At 37.4% G+C, this 24,712-nt stretch overlaps 2 protein-coding genes across 8 annotated transcripts; one reads left to right on the top strand and one right to left on the bottom strand.

Moving 5' to 3' along the window:
• The first annotated feature begins 864 nt into the window (after window positions 1-864).
• Window positions 865-9,600, top strand: prrt4a (proline rich transmembrane protein 4a). 3 transcript variants are annotated; one of them, XM_082181465.1, is made up of 4 exons: window positions 868-1,227; window positions 2,211-3,001; window positions 4,461-4,604; window positions 6,463-9,600. In XM_082181465.1, exons 2-4 carry the CDS (start codon window positions 2,290-2,292, stop codon window positions 8,370-8,372), a joined length of 2,766 nt encoding a protein of 921 aa, XP_082037591.1. In that variant the 5' UTR covers window positions 868-1,227; window positions 2,211-2,289; the 3' UTR covers window positions 8,373-9,600. The 3 variants fall into 3 exon arrangements, with proteins under 3 accessions (XP_082037592.1, XP_082037591.1, XP_082037593.1); XM_082181467.1 differs by lacking the exon at window positions 868-1,227 and having other exon boundaries at window positions 2,510-2,701; window positions 2,773-3,001; XM_082181466.1 differs by lacking the exon at window positions 4,461-4,604 and having other exon boundaries at window positions 865-1,227.
• Window positions 9,601-9,796: 196 nt separating this feature from the next.
• On the bottom strand, window positions 9,797-24,186 carry impdh1a (IMP (inosine 5'-monophosphate) dehydrogenase 1a). Of its 5 annotated transcripts, XM_082181468.1 has the most exons (16): window positions 23,900-24,186; window positions 23,417-23,515; window positions 21,162-21,210; window positions 19,303-19,404; window positions 19,144-19,218; window positions 18,783-18,989; window positions 17,195-17,282; window positions 16,913-17,112; window positions 15,531-15,621; window positions 15,309-15,404; window positions 14,205-14,348; window positions 13,943-14,087; window positions 12,873-13,016; window positions 11,771-11,854; window positions 11,498-11,514; window positions 9,799-10,760 (listed from the first exon to the last, which is right to left on the bottom strand). In XM_082181468.1, exons 2-16 carry the CDS (start codon window positions 23,512-23,514, stop codon window positions 10,666-10,668), a joined length of 1,635 nt encoding a protein of 544 aa, XP_082037594.1. In that variant the 5' UTR covers window position 23,515; window positions 23,900-24,186; the 3' UTR covers window positions 9,799-10,665. The 5 variants fall into 5 exon arrangements, with proteins under 5 accessions (XP_082037597.1, XP_082037594.1, XP_082037596.1 ...); XM_082181471.1 differs by lacking the exon at window positions 23,900-24,186 and having other exon boundaries at window positions 9,797-10,760; XM_082181469.1 differs by lacking the exon at window positions 11,498-11,514 and having other exon boundaries at window positions 9,803-10,760; window positions 23,900-24,185.
• Window positions 24,187-24,712: the final 526 nt, after the last annotated feature.

Below are 24,712 nucleotides of genomic sequence, written 5' to 3'. Positions count from 1 at the left end.
CGTGTGTTTCGTGTTTATTCGAACACCTTTAGTTACTCTAAAGCTCACAAATCAGTTTTTTATAACAGTAAACACTCTTTTCATGTCGTATGTTATATTGTGTCATGTTTATCAAATTAAAACTGATTAAAAAACGTATAGACTCCACTTCATTAATAGTAGCAATTATGTTGAACTTTATTCTTGTTCAAACAGACGCTGTATGAAGCAGTACATAAAGTAGGCCTATTGAATGAAAATGTCTCTGAAACATCTGTGTATTATTTGGCCAATATTACATTTATTTCACTGCAGCTGTGGTAAAGTACGCGAACACCACGTGAGCGGTCACTACGGGAACCAGAAAGTGTCCGACTTCACGTCTCCGTTTGCAGCTCCTCCCCGCCTGCACGCGGCTACTCTCGCCGATCGGTTACATCCAGCCGCAGCCGATGTCGAACACACCTTAAATCACGGCTTTTGTTCACACAGCGCGCGTTCCTGCTGCGTCACGTGATTGTTGCGGTGCGTTCAAATACAGATATTTATTTTTAAAAAGACAAGTTATTTCGAGTCATTTACCTCAAGTCAAAGTCAAGTCAAGTCTTTTATTAATATTTGTCAAGCAAGTCTCAAGTCCTAAAATTTGCGACTTAAGTCTGACTCGAGTCAAGTCATATGACTCGAGTCCCCCATCTCTGCCTATTTGTTTCCTTTTTAGCAGCATCACTGCAGTATATGACCTGCTCTGGTGCTCACTGCTCAGTGATGTAAGAGAAAGGAAGTCAAACACCTAACATGGCTAATCCAGCTCTGGAAACTAGAGACGCAGCTTAACTGAATCAGAAGAGAGGGATCAGACACCTGGAGAGAGAGAGAGAGAGAGAGAGAGAGAGAGAGAGAGAGAGAGAGAGAGAGAGAGAGAGAGAGAGAGAGAGAGAGAGAGAGAGAGAGAGAGAGAGAGAGAGAACGGAGATGGGATACTAAAAGGGGGTGTGTCAGGCAGCATGTGTCTGTGTCCATGCGAAAAGCAGAGAGAAGGGTATGTGTGTGTGTGTTAGAGAGAGAGAGAGAGAGAGAGAGAGAGAGAGAGAGAGAGAGAGAGAGAGAGAGAGAGAGAGAGAGAGAGAGAGAGCACTAAAACACACAGGCGTGCGCAAGCACAGACAGAATCAAATCTTTCCGCAGCAGGACGACAGGGAGAGAGGGATTACTCCTGTTTAAGACTCTTCATCCATGCGTCCCGTGGTGAGCACAATTCTTCAGGCACAGTTAAAGTTTATGTCTATGCATGTATGTGTATGTGAGTTCAGTTGTTCGGTGTGGAAATATGTCACTGGATGCTGCTGCTGAAGAGAAGATGCATTAAACAGTGCTGCACTGGTTGGGAATGTAGACCAGCATCCCTCTCTCTCTCTCTCTCTCTCTCTCTCTCTCTCTCTCTCTCTCTCTCTCGCTCTCTCTATTGCTCAGATATTAATGATAAATGCTGCATCCACTAGACAGATATAAGAGAAAAGAGTCTTGAGAAATGAGTTAAAATGCAAAAAGGCAAGAAAAAGAAAAGGTTTGTGTGAGTTAAGAAGCAGAGTGTGCACTGCAGCAGCTGTCAGATCATTTGACATAAATCTAATTTAATTGCAAACTGTTAGTCACAATATACTTGCAACCTTAGTAATGAGGATTGATTAATATAGAAAGCATTAGTGTGTGTTTGGTTGCCGTCGTCTTCTGCGAGGTACACTTTTTTTCCCTGAATTGGGTCACATGACTCGAGGGGATCGAGTGATAATCTGATGGTGTGTAAATTCAGAGCTCTGGCTGTAATTTGCCACTCAACACTCAACGTTTAGCTTTGTGCCGCTGTTGGGGGACAAAATATGTTCAGTTCCATGTGAAGATATTTATTTGACATTAGAGATTCACAATATCAAATCACATATCAGGACCATACTGATTACTGACAAATGATGTCATACATTTAATACAAATAATTACTGATATAGACTGATAACCATTATGGATCCCTGATTTCAATAGTATTGGATTTTTATTGGGTATTGAAAATGTATTGATGTATACTAATTTATAAGTTTTTATTTTATTACTTTATTTTTCAAATAAAGTATAGATTTTTAACATTGGTGCATGCCTGTTTGAAATCACTTTCTGGTTGAATCCAATGACCCAGCTGTTTATATCTTGTGAATGTTTTTTTTTTTTTTTTTCAGAACTTGCGCAGAATGTAAAAGTCAAATGGAGACAACCTGGTGACTTTGTGAGGTGTAACTTCTTCAGGGGAGCGTCAGCATGACCCCTCACAGTGAAGCTCTACTGCTGCTCTTCAGTTTCTCGCTGTGTGGTAGTCTGTATGCTGTATCTTTAAATAGAAATGAAAAAGCTTGGGCCAGCACTGACCCAGAGCCAGCTAGCAGCTCACTGTGGACGTTCCTACCGAGACAAATGGACACGACTACTACAACCATCCTCAGTTTATCCCCAAATGCACTACAATCAGAGAAGCCTAGCAGAGACCTTGAGGTGGACCCTTTAGTTGAACAAAACCCATATGTCACAATGGAGAATCGTGGTTTATCAAGACTACCAACCACAAGAACACCACTGATCAAATATTTGACTTCCCCTAAGACTGAAATTCCTTCAGACATCCAGAACGATGAAGAAGGACCTGAAACGGAAGCATCTGATTGGCCAAATTTTAGTAAGCAAGGAAATACTGACCAGTCACTTAAATCTTCTGCACTGGTAACACTGCAGCCTTTTCCTTCTCAGGCCTGGAATACAGAGTCCAAGACACCAAATGCTTGGAATACAGAGACAAATACACCTCAGACTCATGCTGAAACAAGATTTCGCACCTACCAGACACTGTGGAAGTCCTCTAGTGCTACCCAAACACCATATGCCAGAGGAACCTTAGATGGTACCACTTTGCCAAGAGGGCTGATAGACTATATGCGGCCATCTGAAGAAACAAAGGATTTGACAGATGCTCCTACAGGTAATCCAATTAATGATACATCAAAGCCAACTCACTATGTCACGACAGAACTTGATAGCGTGTGAAAGTATCTATTCATAAAATAAATGCAAGACACATGTATTTCAATGAACTGATTTTCTTTTTGTTAAAAAGACCAACTTAGACCAATGATGAATTTCACTGTTGGATCATAGGTTCATGCTGGTCTGGTGCTGATAACACAGCATAGCCATGCTTAAGTTAACTGCTGAAGCTAGAATGCTTAAGTAAAGCTGAAATATCATTTTCAACAACTAGTGTAGCTTAAAATAATTATGATTACTTACAGTGAGTCAGATGTTGATTCATTAAGCATTCTGTTGGATTTTGTTCAGTGAAGGATTTGTCAGACTGATTTGAACCGGTATCTCATTTTATTAAACCGGCTTATATAATTTGTTTGGGAATTACACTATACTTGTAAAACTTTGTTTTGATTTACAAATCACAAAAAAGAACCAGCTCATTTGAGTGTTTGTGAATCAGACTACTCTGGTGATGCTGCATGCTTAGGAATCACTAAAAAGAACCGGTTCATGAGAGTCATTTGTTTGTGAATCGGACTGGTCGCATGGTATGTCTTTGATTCACTACAAAGAATTGGCTCTTAAAGGGTTAGTTCACCCAAAAAAATAAAAATTCTGTCAGTGATTACTCACCCTCATGTTGTTCCAACCCCGTAAGACTTTAGTTCATCTTCGGAACACAAATTAAGATATTTTTGATGAAATCTGAGAGCTTGCTGACTCCATAGGCTGCTAGGTAATTGCATCTGCCGGCCCAGAAAAGTTAGTAAAGACATCATTAAAATAGTCCAAGTGACTTCAGTGGCTCAACCTTAAGTTTATCAAGCGACGAGAATACTTTTTGTGCGCAAAAAACCCCCAAAAATAACAACTTTATTCAACTATTCATTGTCTTCCGTGTGGGCCTCTGATGTGAGTTTACGAGAGCGCCACGACGCATGCGCGAGAACTGAGAACTGATGCAGAAAAATGATTGTGACACATTTGAAATTGAATAGAATATGGAAATTTTGTAATAAAGGGATATCGGTATCATTGCACTTCTACTGCATTTATTTGGTAATGCTGTATTGGCATAAAAACTTCTGTATAGTGTCTGCATTAATGGTGCATCCACTTTTTCCTCAAGCTGCAGTGAAAATATCAGTATTCCAGCAGCGAACAAGCCGTTCATCACTGCAGATGTGAGTGGGATACAAGCCCTCTAGTGACTCATTGGGAAACTGAATGCAATTAAAAAAACAAAATAAAATGTTAAGCTATTGAAATTAAAGTTTAGCTGAGGTTAATGGGTAAAAAATGAGAACAACAGCAGGTTAAATGAAATGAAAAATGGTCACTTTTTGAGCTAGCATTAGCTCTCAGTTCCTCTTTTTAAAGAACAGGTTTCTAATCTTCTCTTTCTCTCCCAGACAGTCTGACAAAGCTGACTCTCAATATGACAAGATCTGACCCTGAAAGAGAGGAGCGTGAGGGTCTTGACCAAATGATAAAGGAACAAAATAGCAAATCGACCACCACTGTGATCAAGGTCACTAAAACCTATCCTGAAGCAGGTATTGAAGCCTTCATTGTCAGAATGACCTCTTATTCTAACACATTATATTTTACTGGTGGTGAGCAGAGCGCAATGGCTTTCTAGTGCTTTACAAAGCTTCTGAATTTACATAATATATAAGACTCAAGGTCTTCGATATGCTCCTTTATCTGGTTTCATTATTATTGCATATATAACCTGTATCATCATTTTAGCCTCTTATTCTTTTTAGACTGCACAAAACAAGACTGACAAAAACAAACATACAATGTGGTACTTGTAGTCCGATTCACACACAAATTACTCTGTGACGCAATTCTTTTTGGTGAATCAAAAACAAAAAAAATTCAAGGAAAAGTCACAGCTTTCTCATAATATAATATAATATAATATAATATAATATAATATAATATAATATAATATAATATAATAAACAGCAAAACTGCTTTCAACATTGATAATAGTAATTTTATCATTATTATAAAATTATTATTATAGTTTCTTGAGCACAAATCAGTATATTAGAATGATTTCTGAAGGATCATGTGACACTGAAGACTGGAGTAATGGCTGATAATTCAGATTTGCTCTCACAGGATTAAATTACATTTTAAAATATTTATAAAAAATATACATTTTAAATTAATGTTACAATATTACTGTTTTTACTGTATATTTGATCAAATGAATGCCTTGGAAAGCATAAGATATTCTTTCAAAAACATTAATATATATATATATATATATATATATAATACAATTAATTAATATAATTATTATTTAGAATTGTATACTGGCTAGGTATGGACATTGGCTGATTTTTTTTTAGGTAAATAAAGCCTTAAATGAAGATTTGTTTATGTGACTGAAACAAATTTTCATGAGAAAATTACAAAAATCTCTGCTTGTGAACAAAGGTCAATCATTCAATCTTTAGAGGGAAAGTTAAAACAGATCATCTGACCTTAATTAACACATGCTAAAGGACCAATGCTGACTCAGAGTTTCAGCCCAGTGTATTCTGGATCATTACTAGTGTAGATAAAAATCACTGGTATTCCATATTAATCAAATAACCCTGCAATAAACAACATAATGCCTTTTGATCAACAATAAGTGCATGCTATTTGTAAAAAAAAATCAAATAAAAAGAGGCAGTATTCAGAAACACACACTTGAGAAGCCCCTTCTTGTCACTTCCATGCAGGCATATTTATCTGATGTAATGTCATGAAAGTGTGTCAGTTTCTAGTTTTTAAATAGTCAGGGTCAATGCCCTCTTATCTGTGCCGTATGTGAATGTGTGTCAGGGATGAAGTGTGCGACCCATTTACAACAGCCTACTTCCAAATCTCCCCTAGCTAATTAACATAGTCATTGTTTTATATACTTTATGACTGATGGTGTATTTTCTTATATTAATGCTTAAAGCCTTTCATACTGGAGCACGTAATCTTCTTACCTGTTTTAGATTTTTAGATTTATATGCTTAGAAATACAGGATTCTCTTTGATACATCAGTGTCTGGTTTGTTGTTCTGTGTTTTCTCTGGTTTAAATACCTCTTGTGCTGTTTCAAGTGTAACTTTTTTATATGCAAAAAAAAAAAAAAAAAAAAAAATGCATACCCTGCTTGTGGAAAACATTAGCTTTGTGTTTTGTGAATAACAAAACATCATGAGTGCATAAACAGACTTTAAAGCTGGATTACATTGTCAGACTAAATATTTTACTCTGACTAAGTTATAATAATATTATATCATCTATATTGTTTTGCACATTAAAAAAAATATATAATTTTTTTTTTTTGTCACTTGAAAAGTTGAAATATAATATACACTAAATGCATCTTAAAGTAAACTTTATGTTGTATTTCAGCATCTCCAGGTGGCGACTGGCGTGAGTCTTCCACACTTTCGGACTGCAAACTATTTGGCATTGGGATCTGTCAGTCACCTGCCTCTTCAAAGAATCATGCTCCAACTAACAAAACTCTGTCCACTCCACCTCCTGTTTATGAAACCACACCCCCTGGTGTCATAACCCCACCCCTTGAAGCCCTGACTCCGCCTCTGTTAGTCCCTCTACTGACTGACTGGAATGCTGCAATGGCAACATGGGGCCTGGCCTGGGAGTTACAGGTATACGGGCTCAGCTGCGTGTTCTCGCTTGTGGCTGTGCTGTCTGTGCTCAGCCTGATGTGTTTGCCGTTGCGCTGGCCCTCTGGATGTGCCCACTTCAGCCTCCTCCACCTTCTCCAGCTACTGACAGGTTCCAGCCGAGCTCTGTGGCTCCTCTACGATCCATACGGCCAAAAAGAGCGGCTTCCCGTTGTCTGGGCACGACTGCTTCACGAAGCAGCCTATCCCTGTTTAACGGCATCTTTTGGCCTACTGCTGCTACTGCTAACTGCTCGCTCTTGTACCCAGCTACTTTCCCAGAACACCCTGCAGCGCAGCACCTGCCTGTTGGCTGCCCTAGTGCTGCTGCACATAGCGATAGTGATGGCTTCCATGGCAATACTGCAACTTTTTCCCACCCTGCAAGTTGTGCCTCTATTACCGCCTGCAGCTTTCGTCTTTATGTCCTCTCTCCTGTCATTCACGTACCTGCTTTTGTACTGCTGCGCCCGGCCAGACATCAAGCACATTTACCGGCTGAACGAGAGCTCTCCTGAGCGTCCATCATGCCACGCAAGCAGGTGTCCATTCACAGAGGCACAGATGTGGGAAAGGGCAGCCAGGGCTGGGGTGTTCTCTGCCCTCTTTCTCTTAGCATGTGGCAGTCTCCGACTCTATGCCATGCTCAACGCAGGAGGGCTAACCGGTGGGGTCATGGTTGGCCTGATGCCCTGGCCCTGGTGGGGATTCCAGCTCAGCTGCCGAGTGTGTGAAACAGGGGTGTGTCTCACCCTCGCTCTTGTAATCACTCACCCCCTTCTGTGTTGCGGAGTGCCCCGTTCCAAACCTGGTGGCTGCTGGTTCTTCAAAAAGCAACCTACAGAAGGAACCACATTGGGAAAACCCACCATCTTCTCAAGTCGGTGTGGCTGGTCACTACGGCCCGCAGAGAAGCTGGGATTGTGTGAGGGAATAGTACGGCGGGAAAGCGAAAGCGTGCCTCTCTACACATTGGTGGAGCTTCCGCACAGCGAATCTGGCGGTTTGGACCTCCACTATCCCAGCAGCCCTCAGCACGTGTCTTCCACACAGCTTTCCCATACCGCAAAGAAGAGCAAAGAATCACATGCTTCCTCCTTTGCCAGCATGGACGCGGACTCCACGGCAGATCTTCGGCCCCCTTCACCCATCGACCTGCGACGAAGCATCGACGAGGCTTTGAACAGCGAGGCCCTGTTCCAGCATAGCCTGTTCGGCTCCTCCAGGCTCTCTCTTAGCACACGCGGACCCCCGGATGGACAACCCTGTCGGGGAATCTCCACTGACCCCAGCCTATACCGCACTGCCTCCTGTGGGGATGTGGACCCCGCTACTGTACCCAACCGACCCAGGCAATGGAGCACTATATCTGGAAGGCCAGCTCAGGCCTCGGTCCATTGCAGTGGGTTAAACTCAGCACAGCAGTCTCAGAGCAGCCTACGCAGGGACTCTCAGTCTGGGCAGCAACTCCACAGACGATACACAGTCTTGGGATCTACATCCTCCAGAGGGAGCGCGGATGTGGAGGCAACTTCTCATGTTGATGAGCTTGCCGTTCAGGCTGAATTCATCAACGTCTGCAGGCAGATAGATGCTCTGAGTATCAGTAGTGATACGATCGACCTATAAGGGAAGAAGTCTCAGAATCAACTAACCCAACACTCTTAAGTGATTTCAGCCCTAACTACTCCGATGTTCAGAACTTTTCTTAAGATAGATACTGAGAGGAAATTGCTGTTTTAGGAGACATGACACGGACAAAACGACAAACAGCAACCACTGAAAGACCGATGTTCTTTCTTTATCAATGTGAGAAACTCCCGAAACCAACATCCCATATTTGACAAATCACATATAATCTTGTTGAAATTGCTTGACTTGATCAAAATACTTTACCTTTCAGCAATAAAGCTAGCACTTACGAACATGTTTTATGATGAGTCTTTGGCTTTGCTATTACAGCATGGATCACCTAAACACTCATCTGGCAACGTTACTACTGTATAGAGACACATTCTTAAAGAACTCATTTGCATTTCATTGCAGCACTATCATAACACACTTATTTGTGGCAGCTTTGTTACTTGGGTAACATTTTGTTCTGGAATGAGGCCTACGTATTCTGCTTGAGCATAGACTTATGGGAAAGATGTCATTAGCAAAAGTCAGTGTGAAAATAACAATGAAAAACAGAAAAATCCCTGCTGTTTCATTTTAAATACTAAATGCCAATTAGTTATTTTGTGTACATGTCACATAATCTTATTGAAATAATGTTCATCTGCCAATTCACATGCAGCATATTGCATATTGTGGCTATGTTCGGAATAGCATGCTAGTATACGGCTTGCGTTGTTTCTGCAGTATGTGAATTTTCTGTACTATGCATATAATAAAGGTCATGTGACAACAATGTAGCAGAGCCTACTACAGAAATAATTTTGTTGTTGTTGTTGTTGTATAATGCAAATCTTTCACATATATAAACTGCACAGTATGCAGCATTATGCTAGTAGTCCATTTTGAACATAGCCTCCATCTTTACAAAATAAAGTGCATCATAAAGATATACCCTGTACCCATAATGCCTCAGACATATTGGTGCAAAGATACTGCCCTCTGTTGGCTGTGGATGTGTAATAACATGAAGTTGTGACAGCTTATTCCTTTTCTGTATTTTTTAGTGCACATCTTTATGATTGACAGGAGGAGCTCAACATAAAAAGCAAAAGACTAACAGACAGAGCAGCTTATATTCTCTAAGATCGTCTCACTGTTGATATTTTTTTTTTTGTGTGCAAATGTTTAAGATATGCCTTTTCTCTCTGTGCTTGGTAAATGACCCAGTGGCTGCTTCTCCTTAATGACAATTAAGTTTTCCTAATTAGATTTCTCATTATGCTTCTGTCTTCATAAAAGTGTATGTAATTTAAATATACAATTTAAAATATAAAAATGTTGTTAAACATTTAAAATATTTAAGCAAAGAATTATAGACTGAAACTGATACTACAGGAACACAATAAGAAACAAAGTTTATAAAACTCATTCTTTATTTAAACTGTATTATATTCAGAATTACAACACAACAGTCTTCAAACTACAAAATGGAGCCCAAATTTGAAAGTGTCACTTTCACAGCAAATGCTTTTTACGGTCCTTCACTTCAGGCCTTGTAAAATCTCAATTGCTTACTTTTATATACTGTAAAATGTTTTATATATCTAAATGATGCAAATGTGTGAAACTATGAAAATAAACTTTAAAAAATGAGCAATGTCTGTCTAAATTATTGACTAGTGTAAGGCGAGTAACAGTACACAATCCCTGATTTTAAGGCTGATACTGATAATCTGATCCATAAAATAACATAGTTCTAGTGCTATGTGACTAACTGGATAGTCTGAAAAGCATTGTGACACAAGCAGCCTGCAAACTTGCCCTTCTGGAAAAAACAAATACATTTTTCAGATTACATTTAACTCATAACACTCCAATGTGGTACACATGATTTTCTCATTTACCACGACAAGTATTATTGCTAATAACCCAACAAACAATTTTAATTAGAACGTTTTGAACAGGACAGTTTGACAAAACATAACATACATACCACATACGGTATCAGAAACCTTAATAGACACTCTCTCACACATATACACACATGTAGCATCCTCATATTTCAGACGGTGTAGTACATTCATAGGATTTTGAAAATAATCTCTTGATTGCCAAGTCTAATTTCTTACAGGTAGAACCGAACAAAGTAAAGAAAATCAAAACAGTCCATGGTACATTCAGTACTGTTGCTGGCTTTTATTATAAGCAGACAGTTATTATTATTAATTAGATTTGTTAATGTTGATCTAAAGTCAAGAGTCATCAGGAAAAAGTACAGGGGTGAGGATAACAGAAATGACGTTTAGCTGCTGTGTTTGGTGACGGCTGGTGACGGGACATTGGGTCCTGCTCTCATGTGCCCCCTGCTGCCCGGCTCAATATAACCGCTTCTCATAACTGCCAGAAACAGAAAAGAAACATTAATTAATGTTGTTATATTGTCTAAACATTCAAAGTGATAGTCCAAATTAAGGGTTTTTACTAACATATTAGCACCGCCAATTAAAGGAATAGTTTGCCCAAAAATTTAAATAAAAAGCACCATGGAAGTATCATAAAAGTTAATTTGAGCAAGGAACAGACTAAAATATAAATCATTATTCAGCCACATATTTAAATGTGCATATCGCAATCGGTTACGAGACGCATGAGTTCTCATTGGATATTTGAATAACGACTTAAATTTCAGTCTGTTCTTCACACAAATTTATCATAAGGCATCAGAAGATATTAAATATAGCACACAAGTCAGTAAGATCAAGTGACAATAAAGAGTTATATTTTTATAAAGTTTAAAAAAATCTATTTCAAATAAATGTTGTTGTTTTAAAATTTATATTCATCAAAGAATCCTGAAAAAATGCATCAATGGTTTCTACAACAATATTAAGCAGCACAACTTTCAAAGTCCCTTTCAAAGTCAAGTCTCAGAGAGTGTTAAGAGTACATAACCACAGAAGGACACTGGGACAGTGGTTTGTCTAGGTTTGTCTCAAAGATGCAACAGCAAGAGGAAACTAAAATGGTCTGATTTTATGCCCACTAAAGAGTCCAGACCTTACCAGTGTTTACAACACAATCCCCTCCACCAGAACTCAACGTTATTATAAGAGACATGAGGGATGAGTACTTACATGGCACAAAAGAATATCTATGGTGACAGCATAAGAGAAAGGAAGAGAAGACATTTTCACATGTAAACTCTACTTTTCCATGACAACTTAAGAAGGGATGGTCTAAGGGTCTCTGGGAGGAATTGCTAAACTTTTAGTTTTATGTTAATGATAAGAATTCTAAGGACGGGAAATGTGTTTAAAGCCATTCTTTTAAGGGCATGTGCTGTGAGGAAAGAGACACGAACATGGTACGTCAGATGGGTGGGGCTAAGTGAGTGGGCGGAGACTTACGAATGCAGTCCATGAACTCCGCCCTCGACCTGAGCAGACATTGTCCTCTTCTCGAACTTCAGCTCTCCGGAGTACATCATCGATCTATATGTAACGAAGGTGAGACTTAAACAGATATACATAAAAACAGAAATTATACTTTTTTGTGTTGGAATTTGTTTGTGGAATTTGGGGCGAGACATATTAAAGAGCTTGTCTTTTTCTATAACCCAGTAACCTTTGATTAACATTCACAAAAAAAAAAGAAAAAAAAGTTGCTGCCTTAAATTTTTAAGTCCAATCAACGTCAACAATCATTTCAACTTAAATTAAACTGACCTTCAAAAGTTGAATCTTGTATAACTTAACATTGTAAAAAATGATTGTTGGTTTAACTTTAAAAAGCAAGTAACCTGGTTGCCTTAAATTTTAAGTTAATTGAAATTAGAAAATTGAGTTAATACAATGAAGGAGATTGGTTTAATCAACAGAAACTCAAAATATTATGTTATCTGAACCACATAAATTATCTAAGTTGATTTGACAAAAGAAAAAAAAATTGTGATAACAAATAAAAAAAATTACAGTGTGGAAAATTGTTTAACTTATTTTGGTGAGTTAACATAATGTAAAAACATATGTTGTCATAAATTATTGATCATATCATTTTTAACAGTGTACAGCTTGGCAAAATCAGATACCATGGATGAAAGCAATGATGATTCTTTCAGAATGAAATGATGTTTGAGACAGAAAATACTGCAGAGATATTAGCATGACTGAAGACACAGTGAACCAGTGATATTTATAATTCAAAAGAAGGGGATGTTCTCATTCCAGAGAAAATTACTGGACAATTTTTTTAGTGCAGAATGAGTATCAAATACTTTTAAATGTGTATATCTACTAAAAGTTGTGTCCATTTAGGTCTAGAAAAGACAGACTTGTGTATGTGTATATCTGCTAAAAGTTAATTTAGTTAACTACCTGCAAGAGTATCCCTAAAAGTGACTAATATACAGCATATACTCACATATAGATGGCCTCAAAGCTAATAAACATGAATTAAAAGACACAAAAGTCAAGCTTGTCAGGTGTCTATAAGAGAAAGAGACACTCTTACCGCAGAATGGACAGACTCTTTGCACCGATATCCTGACAGCCATGTTGAATTCCAGCGATGAGGTATGGAACAAACTTGTGTATCGAGCCTTTATCCTGAACTGAGCCAGAGACTCCCTGAGCTACCTTCACTTTATCACCTTCACTGGAAAACACACACATACACACACACACAACCCATTATATATTGCATACAATACAAAAGTTTTAAATATAACAGATGATATGTATATTATTGAGGTGTTTCTTCAAATACGGGCACTTTTATGATTTTTACTATACACTTCAACTTTTTTACTTTTGTTATATGAAGGTCACATTAAAATAATGCTTTCATCATTTATTTTTACTTTTTACTATTTATGTATAGTTTCAGACCTAAACTGTAAAAACTTAAAATTAATAAATTGTTACTATAAATTACTACAAAAAGTTAACTAAAAATAAACCATTTCAATATTTTATTGCATGAAAAACATGTATAATAATCTTTCAAAAATCAGCCATGTCCATTTATTTTGGTATCATTTCCTCCACAACAAATATTTTGCCCCTATTAAAATGAAATTTGATGCATGTGATATATGAAGAAAATAAAGAAAAATCAAGGTAAATACAATTTAAATTTATTTATAATTTTAAATATGAATTGTTACTATAAAATATGACAAATAAAGTGCAAAACAGAGTTAAATTACCATGAACCATTTCAATATTTATTAATTTATTAATATTATATACATTTTTCAAATGTTTTATTTGATTTAATTGTTTGTACTTAGGATAATTAAAATGCTAGTGATAAAATTAGTCTTAGCAAGACAAAGGAGTTAAAAATGTAATATCCATCACTCTCATTTCCACCAGAGGATGCTGTTGTTAAACACACATTTGAGATGTGCTGCAAATGACACTGGTGAAAATGTTCATGACTTTCAGAGAAAAAAATTAAATGTACAAAAAATAAATAAATAAAAACCTGTGCACAGAGCCAAAATCTATTGTTTTTATAATTGAAGAGACACTTTATTATTGTACATGTGCAGACATCTGAGCATAAGACTGGTTTACCTGAAGTAACGTTTCTGACTGCTGTTGTTTTTCTCCATAGCATCCAAAGAGCCCATACCACGGTACTTCTTCAGTCGTACACCATCTGAGAAAAAATACTCCCCGGGTGCTTCTGTGGTTGCCGCTAACAATGACCCCATCATAACTAAAATAAAAAAGGCCGAAGGGAAGGGCATGGTCATAGACATTAAAATTTAGGCAAACAAATCCCAGCCATTAATAACAATGATCGTTCAGGCAAATCACTCAGATAAACACACACCTGTGGATGCTCCCAGCGCCAGGGCTTTGACAACGTGCCCAACCGTCTGAATGCCACCATCTGCAACGACTGGAACCCCGAAGCGCCGGGCGTACTCAGCCACCTTATACACAGACGTGCCCTGTGGTCTCCCACACGCCATCACTAATGATACACACACATATATACTGCTAAATAACTTCTCATTCATTTCTCTTGTTCTTAACAAAAAAAATGTATTAAAAAAATAAAATAGATAATTGCTATCCCAAAAACCCTAACCCTAAAATTATTTAGTATATGACCACATATACACATTTGCATTGCTATATAAATAAGGTCATTCTTATACATTTTATCTAGAATAAATTAAAACAGAAATATGGAAGCTTGTTTCCGCCACAGACTAAAAAATAAATAAGGTAATTGCGACTTTTCATCTCACAATTTTTGCATCTTGCAATTCTGACTTTATAACACTAAATTGAGAGTTATAAAGTCAGAATAAAGTCAAAAGTTAAAAACTTTTTTCCTCAGAATTGGACTTTATATCTCACAATTCTGAGAAAAGTCAGAATTGCAAGATATAAAGTCACAATTGCATGTTATAAAGTCAGAATTGTGAGATATAAACTTGCAAATCAGACTTTTTTTCTCAAAATTGCGATTTACATCTCACAAATCTGACTTTTTAACATGCAATTGCGACTTTATATCTCGCAATTCTGACTTTATTTCTCGCAATTGCGAGATAAAAAGTCGCAATTATCTTTTAAAATGTTTAATTCTGTGGCGGAAACGAGCTTCTATATAAAATAGATGACAATAGTAATCCCAAAAATCCTAACCCTAAAATAAATATTATGAAATGCATGAATAAAGACACTATTTTTACAAGTATGTCCACATATATACATTTGCATTGCTCTATAAATGTGTAATTCTTATTATATATAAAAAATAATAATAAAATAAAATAAAACTTTGTTCCATTTTTCGAAGTGAATAAAGGCACCATCTTTCCTTTAAAGTATATCCTCATAAAGTTCTTCCATATTTAACCAACTTCTGGGCACTTTCCACAGCAGTTTTGTCCTCCTTAATCAGTAAAAAGTGCACACACACCTTCCTGTGTGATGCAGATGGATCCACAGCCCATGCCCACTCGTAAAGCATCAACACCAGCATCTATAAGATTCTTTGCTTGAGCAGCAGTCACCACTGCAGACAAGAGAATGAGAAACTGAAGAGAAACTTCTTCAATCTTCAATATGTCTAATATCACTCTCCTCGAGCTACACTCAGTTTATATAAAACGAAGCACCACAAAGGGCAGAAAAGCCTCACCGTTTCCTCCCACCACTTGTAGTTCTGGGTATTTCTGTTTGATGTAGTTGATCATACTGATTTGAAACACAGAGTTCCCCTGAGAAGAGTCCTGGGACAGAACAACAGAAAAACCATCATATATCATGTAGGGTTAAGAGCTAAGAGGTCAAACACTGTGTGTATTTATGTAAGATTCTTGACACAATTTTGCTGTCTGAGATCAATTTTGGAAATTGTAAAAGATTTATTTCAACCCTGCCCTAATCCACCTGTTTATTAATTTCCTAGTAAAGCCCAAAAAATTATTAACTTGTTCAGGCATGTTTGATTACAGATGTAGCCAAAACGTGTGACAGTAGCTTTTGGCTACAGCTTTGCACATAAATCCATAAGTCTGTCCTTTTACTTTCATATGCAAGCAATAAAATCACATCCATTGTTCAGACAATTAGGTCAATATTTGGCAAATACATCAACAACACCTGTTACTGCGTATGATGTCTGACCTGCAAATTAGTTTGACCAACTCAGGATCTAAGCATCATTAATTGACCCTTGACTCAATACAAAGTATGCAAACTTAAAATCTACATAAGCGATGTATATGGTTACACTACCATTCAAAAGTTTAGGGTCAGTAATTTTGTCTATTCAGCATATACAATGCATTTAATTGATCAAAAGTGACAGTAAAGACATTTATGATGATTATGTCACACTGAAGACTGGAGTAATTGCTGCTGAAAATCCAGCTTTGGCCTAGCAGGAATAAATTACATTTTAAAATAGATTAAAAAATATATTTAAAAAAAAAAAAAGTAAAAAATAAATAAATGCTTTTACTGTATTTTTGATTGAAAAAAATGCAGCCTTGTGAGAATATCTTGATTAGCAAAGCACCTCAGGTTCAATTGAATTCAATTTATGTCTAATTCTAAATACTTTTGGCCCTACACACACTAATGCTGTGTTCCCCTACCTGACACATGGAACAAAGAAACAAAATAGCAATGGTACTGTTAGCTTTGCAGGTGTTTGACTGTAAGCAAAGTCTCCACTGCATGTGCAGTAAAGTGTGTTTGATTATCATTTACCATGTTTGACACATCTGTCTGCAAACATGTGCTAAACAAGTTTTTTGTCATCTAATGTTTGAAATGTGACTGTTGTTTGTTTGATTTTATTTGCTTAAAAGTGAATGTTTCTCATCTACTTGGGTGTTGCCAAGTTTGCATCTCGATAGAACAAATGATGGATTTCTGCATGAGAAATTGAAATTCTGATTTCAAGTTCTGTTGCAGTTGTCCAAATTACAAGTTGCGCTGCAGGAAGCTAAATCTCCAGAAATAGGACTGAGTACTGCTAAAGTTTAAGGTCACCCCATTCCCCTTTGGACCCACCAGAACTATCACATCCACTCCAGCCTGCATGAGCAGGTCTAGCCGGTACTTGTCGTCCTCTCGGGTGCCGATGGCAGCGCCACACAGGAGCTGTTTGCGAGAGTCTTTGGAAGCTAGAGGATAGTCTCTGTTCTTCTTTAAATCGGTACGAGCTATTATAGCTACGAGCTCATCGCTGTCATTCACTATAGGCAGTTTACCTGAAAGAGAAAAACAGGAATGTTATCAGCAAGCTTGTGCTAAACATCACAACACAAACAGGACGGAAGTTCACGCTCATACCTTTTTTACTGCGCTGTAAGATGTCATTTGCCTCTTTTAACGTTACACCCGCTGGAGCAACCACTAAATCTTCTCGTTTTGTCATTGCCTGGAGGATTGAAGATGAATCATTCAGAAACTACTATCATTTATGGATATGCCGCTTTTCCACTGCATGGTACGGTACGGCTCGGTTCGGTACGGCACGCTTTGGCGCTTTTCCACTGCATGGTACGGTACGGCTCGGTTCGGTACGGCTCACTTATGGCGCATTTCCACTGCATGGTACGGTACAGTACGGCTCGCTTCGGCTCGCTTTAAATGGTACCACCTCTGTTGAGGTTCCAAGCGTACCGTACCGATACTAAAATGTGACGTGAAAACACTGCAGATCACTGATTGGTCAGACAGAATCATCACTACCAGCGTCATTGTATTTACGACACGAGACACTAAACCCGCTAGATTTAAATAGCCAGTAGACAAAGCCAACACTGTAGCGCCTATTTTAAAAGTATTTGCTTCAAAAAAAAAAAAGAGTATAAACTTCAAAAAAGAAATGGCTGAATCGTGGTCAGTGGGCGAGGTGCAGACGTTCCTCTCGTTGGTTGCCGAGGAGCGGATGGGGAAACACGGAATGAAAAATTCGCATTTAATATGATGATGTCATGGCAGTAGAGACGGCAACTATAACGATCAGTCCCACCCACTTTGAAGCGGTACTAACTGCAGTGGAAAAGCAACCGAGCTAAAGCAAACCGAACCGTGCCGTACCGAGCCGAGTCGTACCACGCAGTGGAAAAGCGAAGCGAGCCGAACCGCTCCGTGCCGAGTCGAACCGTGCCGAACCGAGCCGTACCATAAAGTGGAAAAGCATGGAGTAGCAATCAGGACTATTGAGTGTTTAAGGACCACATAAACCCAAACTTGACCCTATTGCATTTTCTTAATACATATAGCTGTTTTATTATGATTTGATTCATCAGTGATCAATGATATTTTACATTCTAGAATATAAAAAAAAAATATATATATATATATATATATATATATAATATTTCATATACACTACCATTCAAATGTTTGGGGTCAAGATGTTTTGAAATATTATTGCAAATAAAAAAAAACTTTTCAATTTAAATATATTTGAATATGCAATTTATTCTAGTAATGGCAAAGCTGAATTTTCAGCATCAGTCTTCAGTGTCACACGATCCTTCAGAAATATGCTGATTTGCAGCTCAAGAAACATTGTAGTTGTACTCAAGTTGTACTGCTTAATATTTTTGTAGAAACCGTGATACATTTTTTTCAGGATTCTTTGAATTGAAAGTTCAAAAGAACAGAATTAATTTGAAATATACATTTTTGGTAACAAGTCTTCTTTACTGACACTTTAAAACAATTTAATGCTGAATAAAATTAATTAAAATCTCAGAATTGTATTAATTTCTTTAAAAAAATGTAGTGGGCCCAAACTTAAGTCAAATCTTAATGGATCAAGTTCTGCTCTACATTCAGTTTCACTCAAAAGTGCCAGTTAAATGAATGCTTAGATTATGAAACATCTAAATTATTAAAGTTAAATTAGACCATTTTAATCACAAACCTCCTCCAGTGGCCTGTCGTAATCTTTCTCTGACAGGAAGTCGATGTCTCGTGATGTAACGATGCCCACCAGCTTGCTGCCCATCTTGCCGGTTTCAGTAACCGGGATGCCGGAGAAACCGTGCCGTACCTTTGCTTCAAACACATCACCGACAGTGTGCCGTGGACTCATCACTACAGGGTCCGTAATGAAGCCCTGCTCAAATTTCTGCCAGTGTGACAGATACAAAACATATTAATTATTGCCATTTATAAGTATATTTTGAACCCAAAAATCAAATAAGCCTGTGAATATTACTTCAAAAACTGATCAGATTTACAAAATTCCTCCAGAAGTGCGTCTCTCAACATTCATGACTAACCTTGACTTTCCGGACCTCGTTGGCCTGGAACTCAGGTGTGCAGTTGTGATGAATGATTCCAATTCCACCCATGAGCTACAGGACACAGCAGAGAATGAAATAGAAAAGCAATTGCAACTTTGTTGGAATATATATATAGTTTCTGTGAGTGTTACTTACAGCCATAGCGATGGCCATGGAGGACTCTGTGACTGTGTCCATGGGAGAAGAAATGAGTGGCGTCTTCAGGGTTATCTTCCGGGTCAGAGCAGAGGTCAAATCCTGACATCATAACACATGACCATTACGAAAAATCTAAGGGGGCAAAGTGTCTATGTAAACAGACATGAGAGTAATTCAACTAATTTATGATACTTTTGGACCTCGACGTAAGAACTGAATCCCTGACAGTGCCTGCTTTTTTCTCCACCATTTCTGTCACCGATGGGAATTTGGGTTCCTCACTTAATATTCGGCAATAATGACTTGACTGCACTGACACAATTGGATGAGAACTGAACTGAGCTGGATTATTTATTGATGAATTGAACTCATTCAATAATCAATTAACTTTACACAGTTTGTGAACTGAATCAACACTAAACTAAATTCAGCTGAATAATCACTGTTTGCTATTGTCTTTTTAGAGCTGCTTTAAAGCAGAATAGAATTATGTTTGCATCATTGGTGTCCTGTTTATCACTGCAGAGCTGCTTTGAAACAATCTGTATTGCATAAAGCTACAGTATATATTAATAAAGGTGACTTGACTTGAAGTCTGCTACTTCGGTGTATTTCAAAATGACCTTTTGTGTTTCATGAGAGAAATAAAATGATACAGGTTTGGACCGGCATAAGGCTGAGCAAATAAGGACTAAATGCCATTATTGGTTGAACAATTTCTTTAAAGTAAACCTTTACAGTACAGGGAACTGGGAAGTGTTATTGTTAACTAACACTGAAACTATAAAAAATATTTCTTTCATTGAAATAAAGCTGAAATAAAACAAAATCTAAATATTATATAGAAAAACTTAAATGAAAATTAGAAATGTTGCCTTGGCAACTAACTGAAATTAAATAATTTGAAGATGAAGTACTAAAATTACAAAAAATTAAACAGAAATAAAAAATTAAATGAAGCTAAATAGAAATATAAAATGAATAAAAATTGGCACAAATTATTCATACTTAAACTAAAACTAACATTTAAAAAATAAAAGCTAATTCAAAATATTAATTAACATTATAATATATAAATAACACTAAAATAACTGACTCAGAGAGTCCCGCCAATTGATTTCTTTGAATTGTAGCCTAGACACTGTCTTATTTTTCTTCCTCTCTAACACCTGCGTCCCCATCATTAGCCGTAGCTCAGCATAATTCTCAGAAGTGCTTAAAGAAATCACAAACAGCGTTGTGTATCTGCGTTTACATCAGCAGGAAGCGAATCCACCTGGTCTACTGGGAAAAATCCAAACACTTTAACTAGACTCCTAAATTCCCAATTACACAATCACAAAAAATGTAAAATAAAACCACGCACATGCCATAAGCAAACACACAAATACTTCATAGTCCTGCAAATATCCCTAAAAACCCTAAACCGATTTGATAAGAAATTAGCATTATTTTCAACAAACAAAAATATTCCCAATTAAATTGATGTGATTTCCAGTTTAACTAAGTTATTTGCTAATAATCTATCGCAGGAAAGTGAATTTGCTGCATCTTTAATTAAAAATGTGTTTAAAGTTGTGGCTCCAAGGGAATTGATTGATATTTGTTTCGTCCTTGTCTCTCACACACACGAGCTTCACTGCCTGTGACAACATGCCTGCCCAGCACACCAGGGACTATATGGATGCTAACACAGCCATGTTAACACATACTGTCCTTTGCAGATCTTCCGCCTCAATAATTGTTGAACAGCTCTTTTTCCATCGACAGAGTGATCAAAAATGATCCTTTGCATTAAATTGTCTACTAATACAAGTGCAATTTGTCATTAACCTCTGCTAAGCATTGGTACTCACCACTTCATCAGATGTGAAGTCAATGAAGCCAGGCAGTATCAGGAAATCACTGAATGAGGAACAGCAGATGGCAGAGTTAGGCAACAATGACCTTTAGATCAGCAATTTATGAATCAGAACATTATCAAAATTACAGAAAGCTTATACAAAGTCAAATCTGTGTCAAAAAAAGGGAAAACACAGAGCTGGTTTCACAGACAGGACTTAGATTAAGCCATAGGCCTTAATTAAATAACGACATTTAAGTCCTTTTCTAAAAGTGCCTTAGAAAAAAACATTACTGGTGTGCATCTTGAGACAAATGTCAGTGCAAGTTGCTTTCAGTAAAGACAGGTCATGCATTTTAGTCTGGGACTAGGCTTAAAGGGATAGTTCACCCAAAATTAATATTTTGTTATAATTTACTCACCCTCAGGTTGTTCCAAACCTGTACAAGTTTCTTTCTTCTGTTGAACACAAAATAATATATTTTAAAGAATGTTGGTAACCAGACTACTGACGGCCGCCACTGACTTCCTTTGATTAATCCTATGATTACCAAGCAACATTCTTCAAAATACATTATTTTGTGTTCAACAGAAGAAAGAAACTTGTAAAGGTTTGGATTAACCTGAGGGTGAGTAAATGATGACAAAATATTCATTTTTGAGTGAATTATCCCTTTAAGTCTTGTCTGTGAAACCAGGCATAAAACAAAATTAAATTGATCAAAGTTGACAGTAAAGACATTTATAATGTATAATAGATTTCTATTTCAACTTTTGAACTGTCTATTCATCAAAAAATCATGAAAATAAAATATCATGGTTTCCACAATAATATTAAGCAGCACAACTACTGTTTTCATCATTGATAACAAGAAGAAATGTTTATTAAGCACCAAAAGAGCATTAGAGACTTTAAACATTAAAAAAACATTAAAAAAATCCATAAAAAGAGTCCAAACTTTTGAACAATAGTGTAAGCCGACTGATTATTGTGATGCAGTGCATGAGTAAATTAATATTTTCATGTTTGCCTGTAGCATGAATACTTTGAGTAGCCACAAATGATGCACTTGTATGCGTACGTCTCTGATCTTGTCAAGGAGGAATTCTATAATCTACTTAAGGTGTGGCGTACAGAGACGTCCTGTTAATGTTCTTAACCGTATCACCAATGTCACGCACACACACGTAGCCTCTTTCTAGCCTATAGCAGCAGTAGTGTACTGAAAAAGTGTGGGCAAACTAAAAAGATAAGAGATTTAGGTTAATTTTACACCGACACTATTCAAAAGTTTAGGGTTGGTAATTTTTTTTAATGTTTTTGAAAGTCTCTTATGCTCACCAGGCCTTATTTGATCAAAAATACAGTAAAAACAGTAATACTTTAGTCAATTTAATACATCATTGTTAAATAAAAATATTCATTACTGACCCCAAAACTGAAGTGGTAGCTACTTGATATACAAAAGCATGTTATTAATGTTGTTAGGATCTAACTTCAGTTAAAAGCACTGTGTATCATGGCTAATATTAGAAAGTGTTAAAACAACATCCCCTACTTTAAAGCACAATAATGTTTTGATAGGGACTGGATTTATCTGTCTCAGGAGGATGTGTGAGAAGAAGGCACAGTTCAGTGTCTCGTCCCATGTGGCCTAACGCTCATAAAACCTCCATTAGACCAGATTAAACACTCCAGCCAGCATGATAAAAATAGACACGGAGACCACTGCTCTGTTAGCAAGGGTTTTAGAAGGCTGGGAAAGCACATGCCTGTATCCACACACAAACAGGCTCGTTTAATGCAGTGGCGTACAGCATATAAAAAGGACTAATGTTCATAAAATCCCATGCTGTAATTGATATTAAAGCACACGATGAGTATGATATAACATCAGGATCGTGAGTAAGAGAGAAAAACAGGGACAAAGAGGACCACACATGCACTCTGATTTTGCATTGTCCCATAAACATGGGCTGCATGTGCTGGGACCGAGCACTTGAGCTCCCCGTTGCTATGGAGATGCACAGAGGGTTGCCATGGAGCTGAGAGCCATCTCACTGACAGATGTCCAGAGAGATGCCTACCTAGAGTGCATGTGTGTGCGAAAGTGAAACTACACATGATAGGACCTGCTTTTACATAACGCTGTCCCTGTTTGTCGATCTGACTTACTGTATGACAGCACGTGTGTATGTATGTGTCTGAGTGCAAAGCAGGGAACCTAAAGGGTTTTTGTGCACATGATCCTCCTCTTTTAGACTTACTTGTATGTGAGACCATCACCGATGGCAAAGAGCTGCTGGGCAGTGAGTCCATCCTCTGGCACGTACCCAGTTCCCCCGCTGATAAGGTAATCAGCCATGCTACAATCATGCACACACACAAAAGAGAGGTTGTAACACAATTTGGTTTCAACTTTGTCATGAGCTCATTGCACTGCCAACCATCCACTCCACTGATAACAGCATCGTCCTACCAATACAACAACTGACATGTCAAGCAGAGATAACAGTGTCCTGCAGTGTAACATGCAATAGTATAAAGGAAAATACCAGATAGATAGATAGATAGATGTAAGCACAATAACAGGAACAATGCCTGGCTGACAGTTAAGCGAGATAAAAGTCAAAAATACTAAATGGAAATGTATTCAAAATGAGAAGCAAGAATTCAAAATGACAAACTTGCCGTTCATTCTCATTGAGAAACAGCGCGTTAGATAGAAAAGCAAATATGAATCCACTTACAGGTTCGAGTACTTTCTCTTTCGGATTAATTATGAAAACACTTCCTTTCCTTCTGCTGAATATTCACCCTCGTGTACAGAACAGTATCTCACATGGTGACGGCTATATTAAAGTCCATTACATATCAACGCGGGGAACAGCGGTTTCTAGTTCCGTCCAGCAGCGTTCTGAGGAGGGTGATCACCATATGAAGCTGCTCTGGATGAGTGTCATGAGACGCGCAGTCCAGAGACCATGTGTCTAGAGACCTTCAACCGTGTGAACTGAAGTCACATGCTAACTGAACACACTCAGGGAAGAGGAAAGGTTGGGTAGTTGAACACTCCCCAAAGCTGGGTTTTTTATATTTTTTTTAGAAATGTTTTATTTTATTTTTTTTTATTTTTTTTTATACCGAATTTTCATAGCTACGCCACTTTTTGGTGTATTTAAAAGCGATTTTGTAGTCCAAGTCCAACGCATTACATTTGCGTACTTCATGACAGACATCACAGGACTTTTGCTAGACGACTCGTAAACAAGTCGTTATTTTGAGTCGAATCTTAAAGTTTCGATTAAACCGATTCACAAGACCGATTTGAGCAATGCGTTCACGAATCGGACAACATATTCAAGCGGTTTTAGATTTATTCACCTACTCTATGTACTCTTTTTGAAAATAAAAAGTAGCCTACACACGTTTGAGTGTGTAGCAACAGAGTTTGGACATAAGTCATAAAATTGCGTTTTCTTTGTGTGTATTTTTTTTTTTTTTTTTTTTTTTTTTTTTTTTGCATGATGCATTTAAAAGTGAATTGCCAAAACGGATCTTTC

This window comes from Leuciscus leuciscus (genome assembly GCF_965113295.1).
Source record: "Leuciscus leuciscus genome assembly, chromosome: 10".
Lineage (NCBI taxonomy): Eukaryota > Metazoa > Chordata > Actinopteri > Cypriniformes > Leuciscidae > Leuciscus > Leuciscus leuciscus.
The sequence above is the reverse complement of the archived record's forward strand: the minus strand, read 5'-3'. Positions and strand labels throughout refer to the sequence as shown.

Bases quoted from the DNA above. Each gene is read 5' to 3' on its own strand.
- impdh1a (XM_082181468.1), bottom strand. From the start codon at position 23,514: ATGGCTGATTACCTTATCAGCGGGGGAACTGGGTACGTGCCAGAGGAT. The intron at 21,211-23,416 runs GTAAGTCTAAAA...TTCCTCATTCAG, and splicing joins GGTGATGGTCTCACATACAA to TGATTTCCTGATACTGCCTG. The intron at 11,855-12,872 runs GTAAGAGTGTCT...CGTTACATATAG, and splicing joins AAGAGTCTGTCCATTCTGCG to ATCGATGATGTACTCCGGAG.
- prrt4a (XM_082181465.1), top strand. From the start codon at position 2,290: ATGACCCCTCACAGTGAAGCTCTACTGCTGCTCTTCAGTTTCTCGCTG. The intron at 3,002-4,460 runs GTAATCCAATTA...TTTCTCTCCCAG, and splicing joins TTTGACAGATGCTCCTACAG to ACAGTCTGACAAAGCTGACT. The intron at 4,605-6,462 runs GTATTGAAGCCT...GTTGTATTTCAG, and splicing joins TAAAACCTATCCTGAAGCAG to CATCTCCAGGTGGCGACTGG.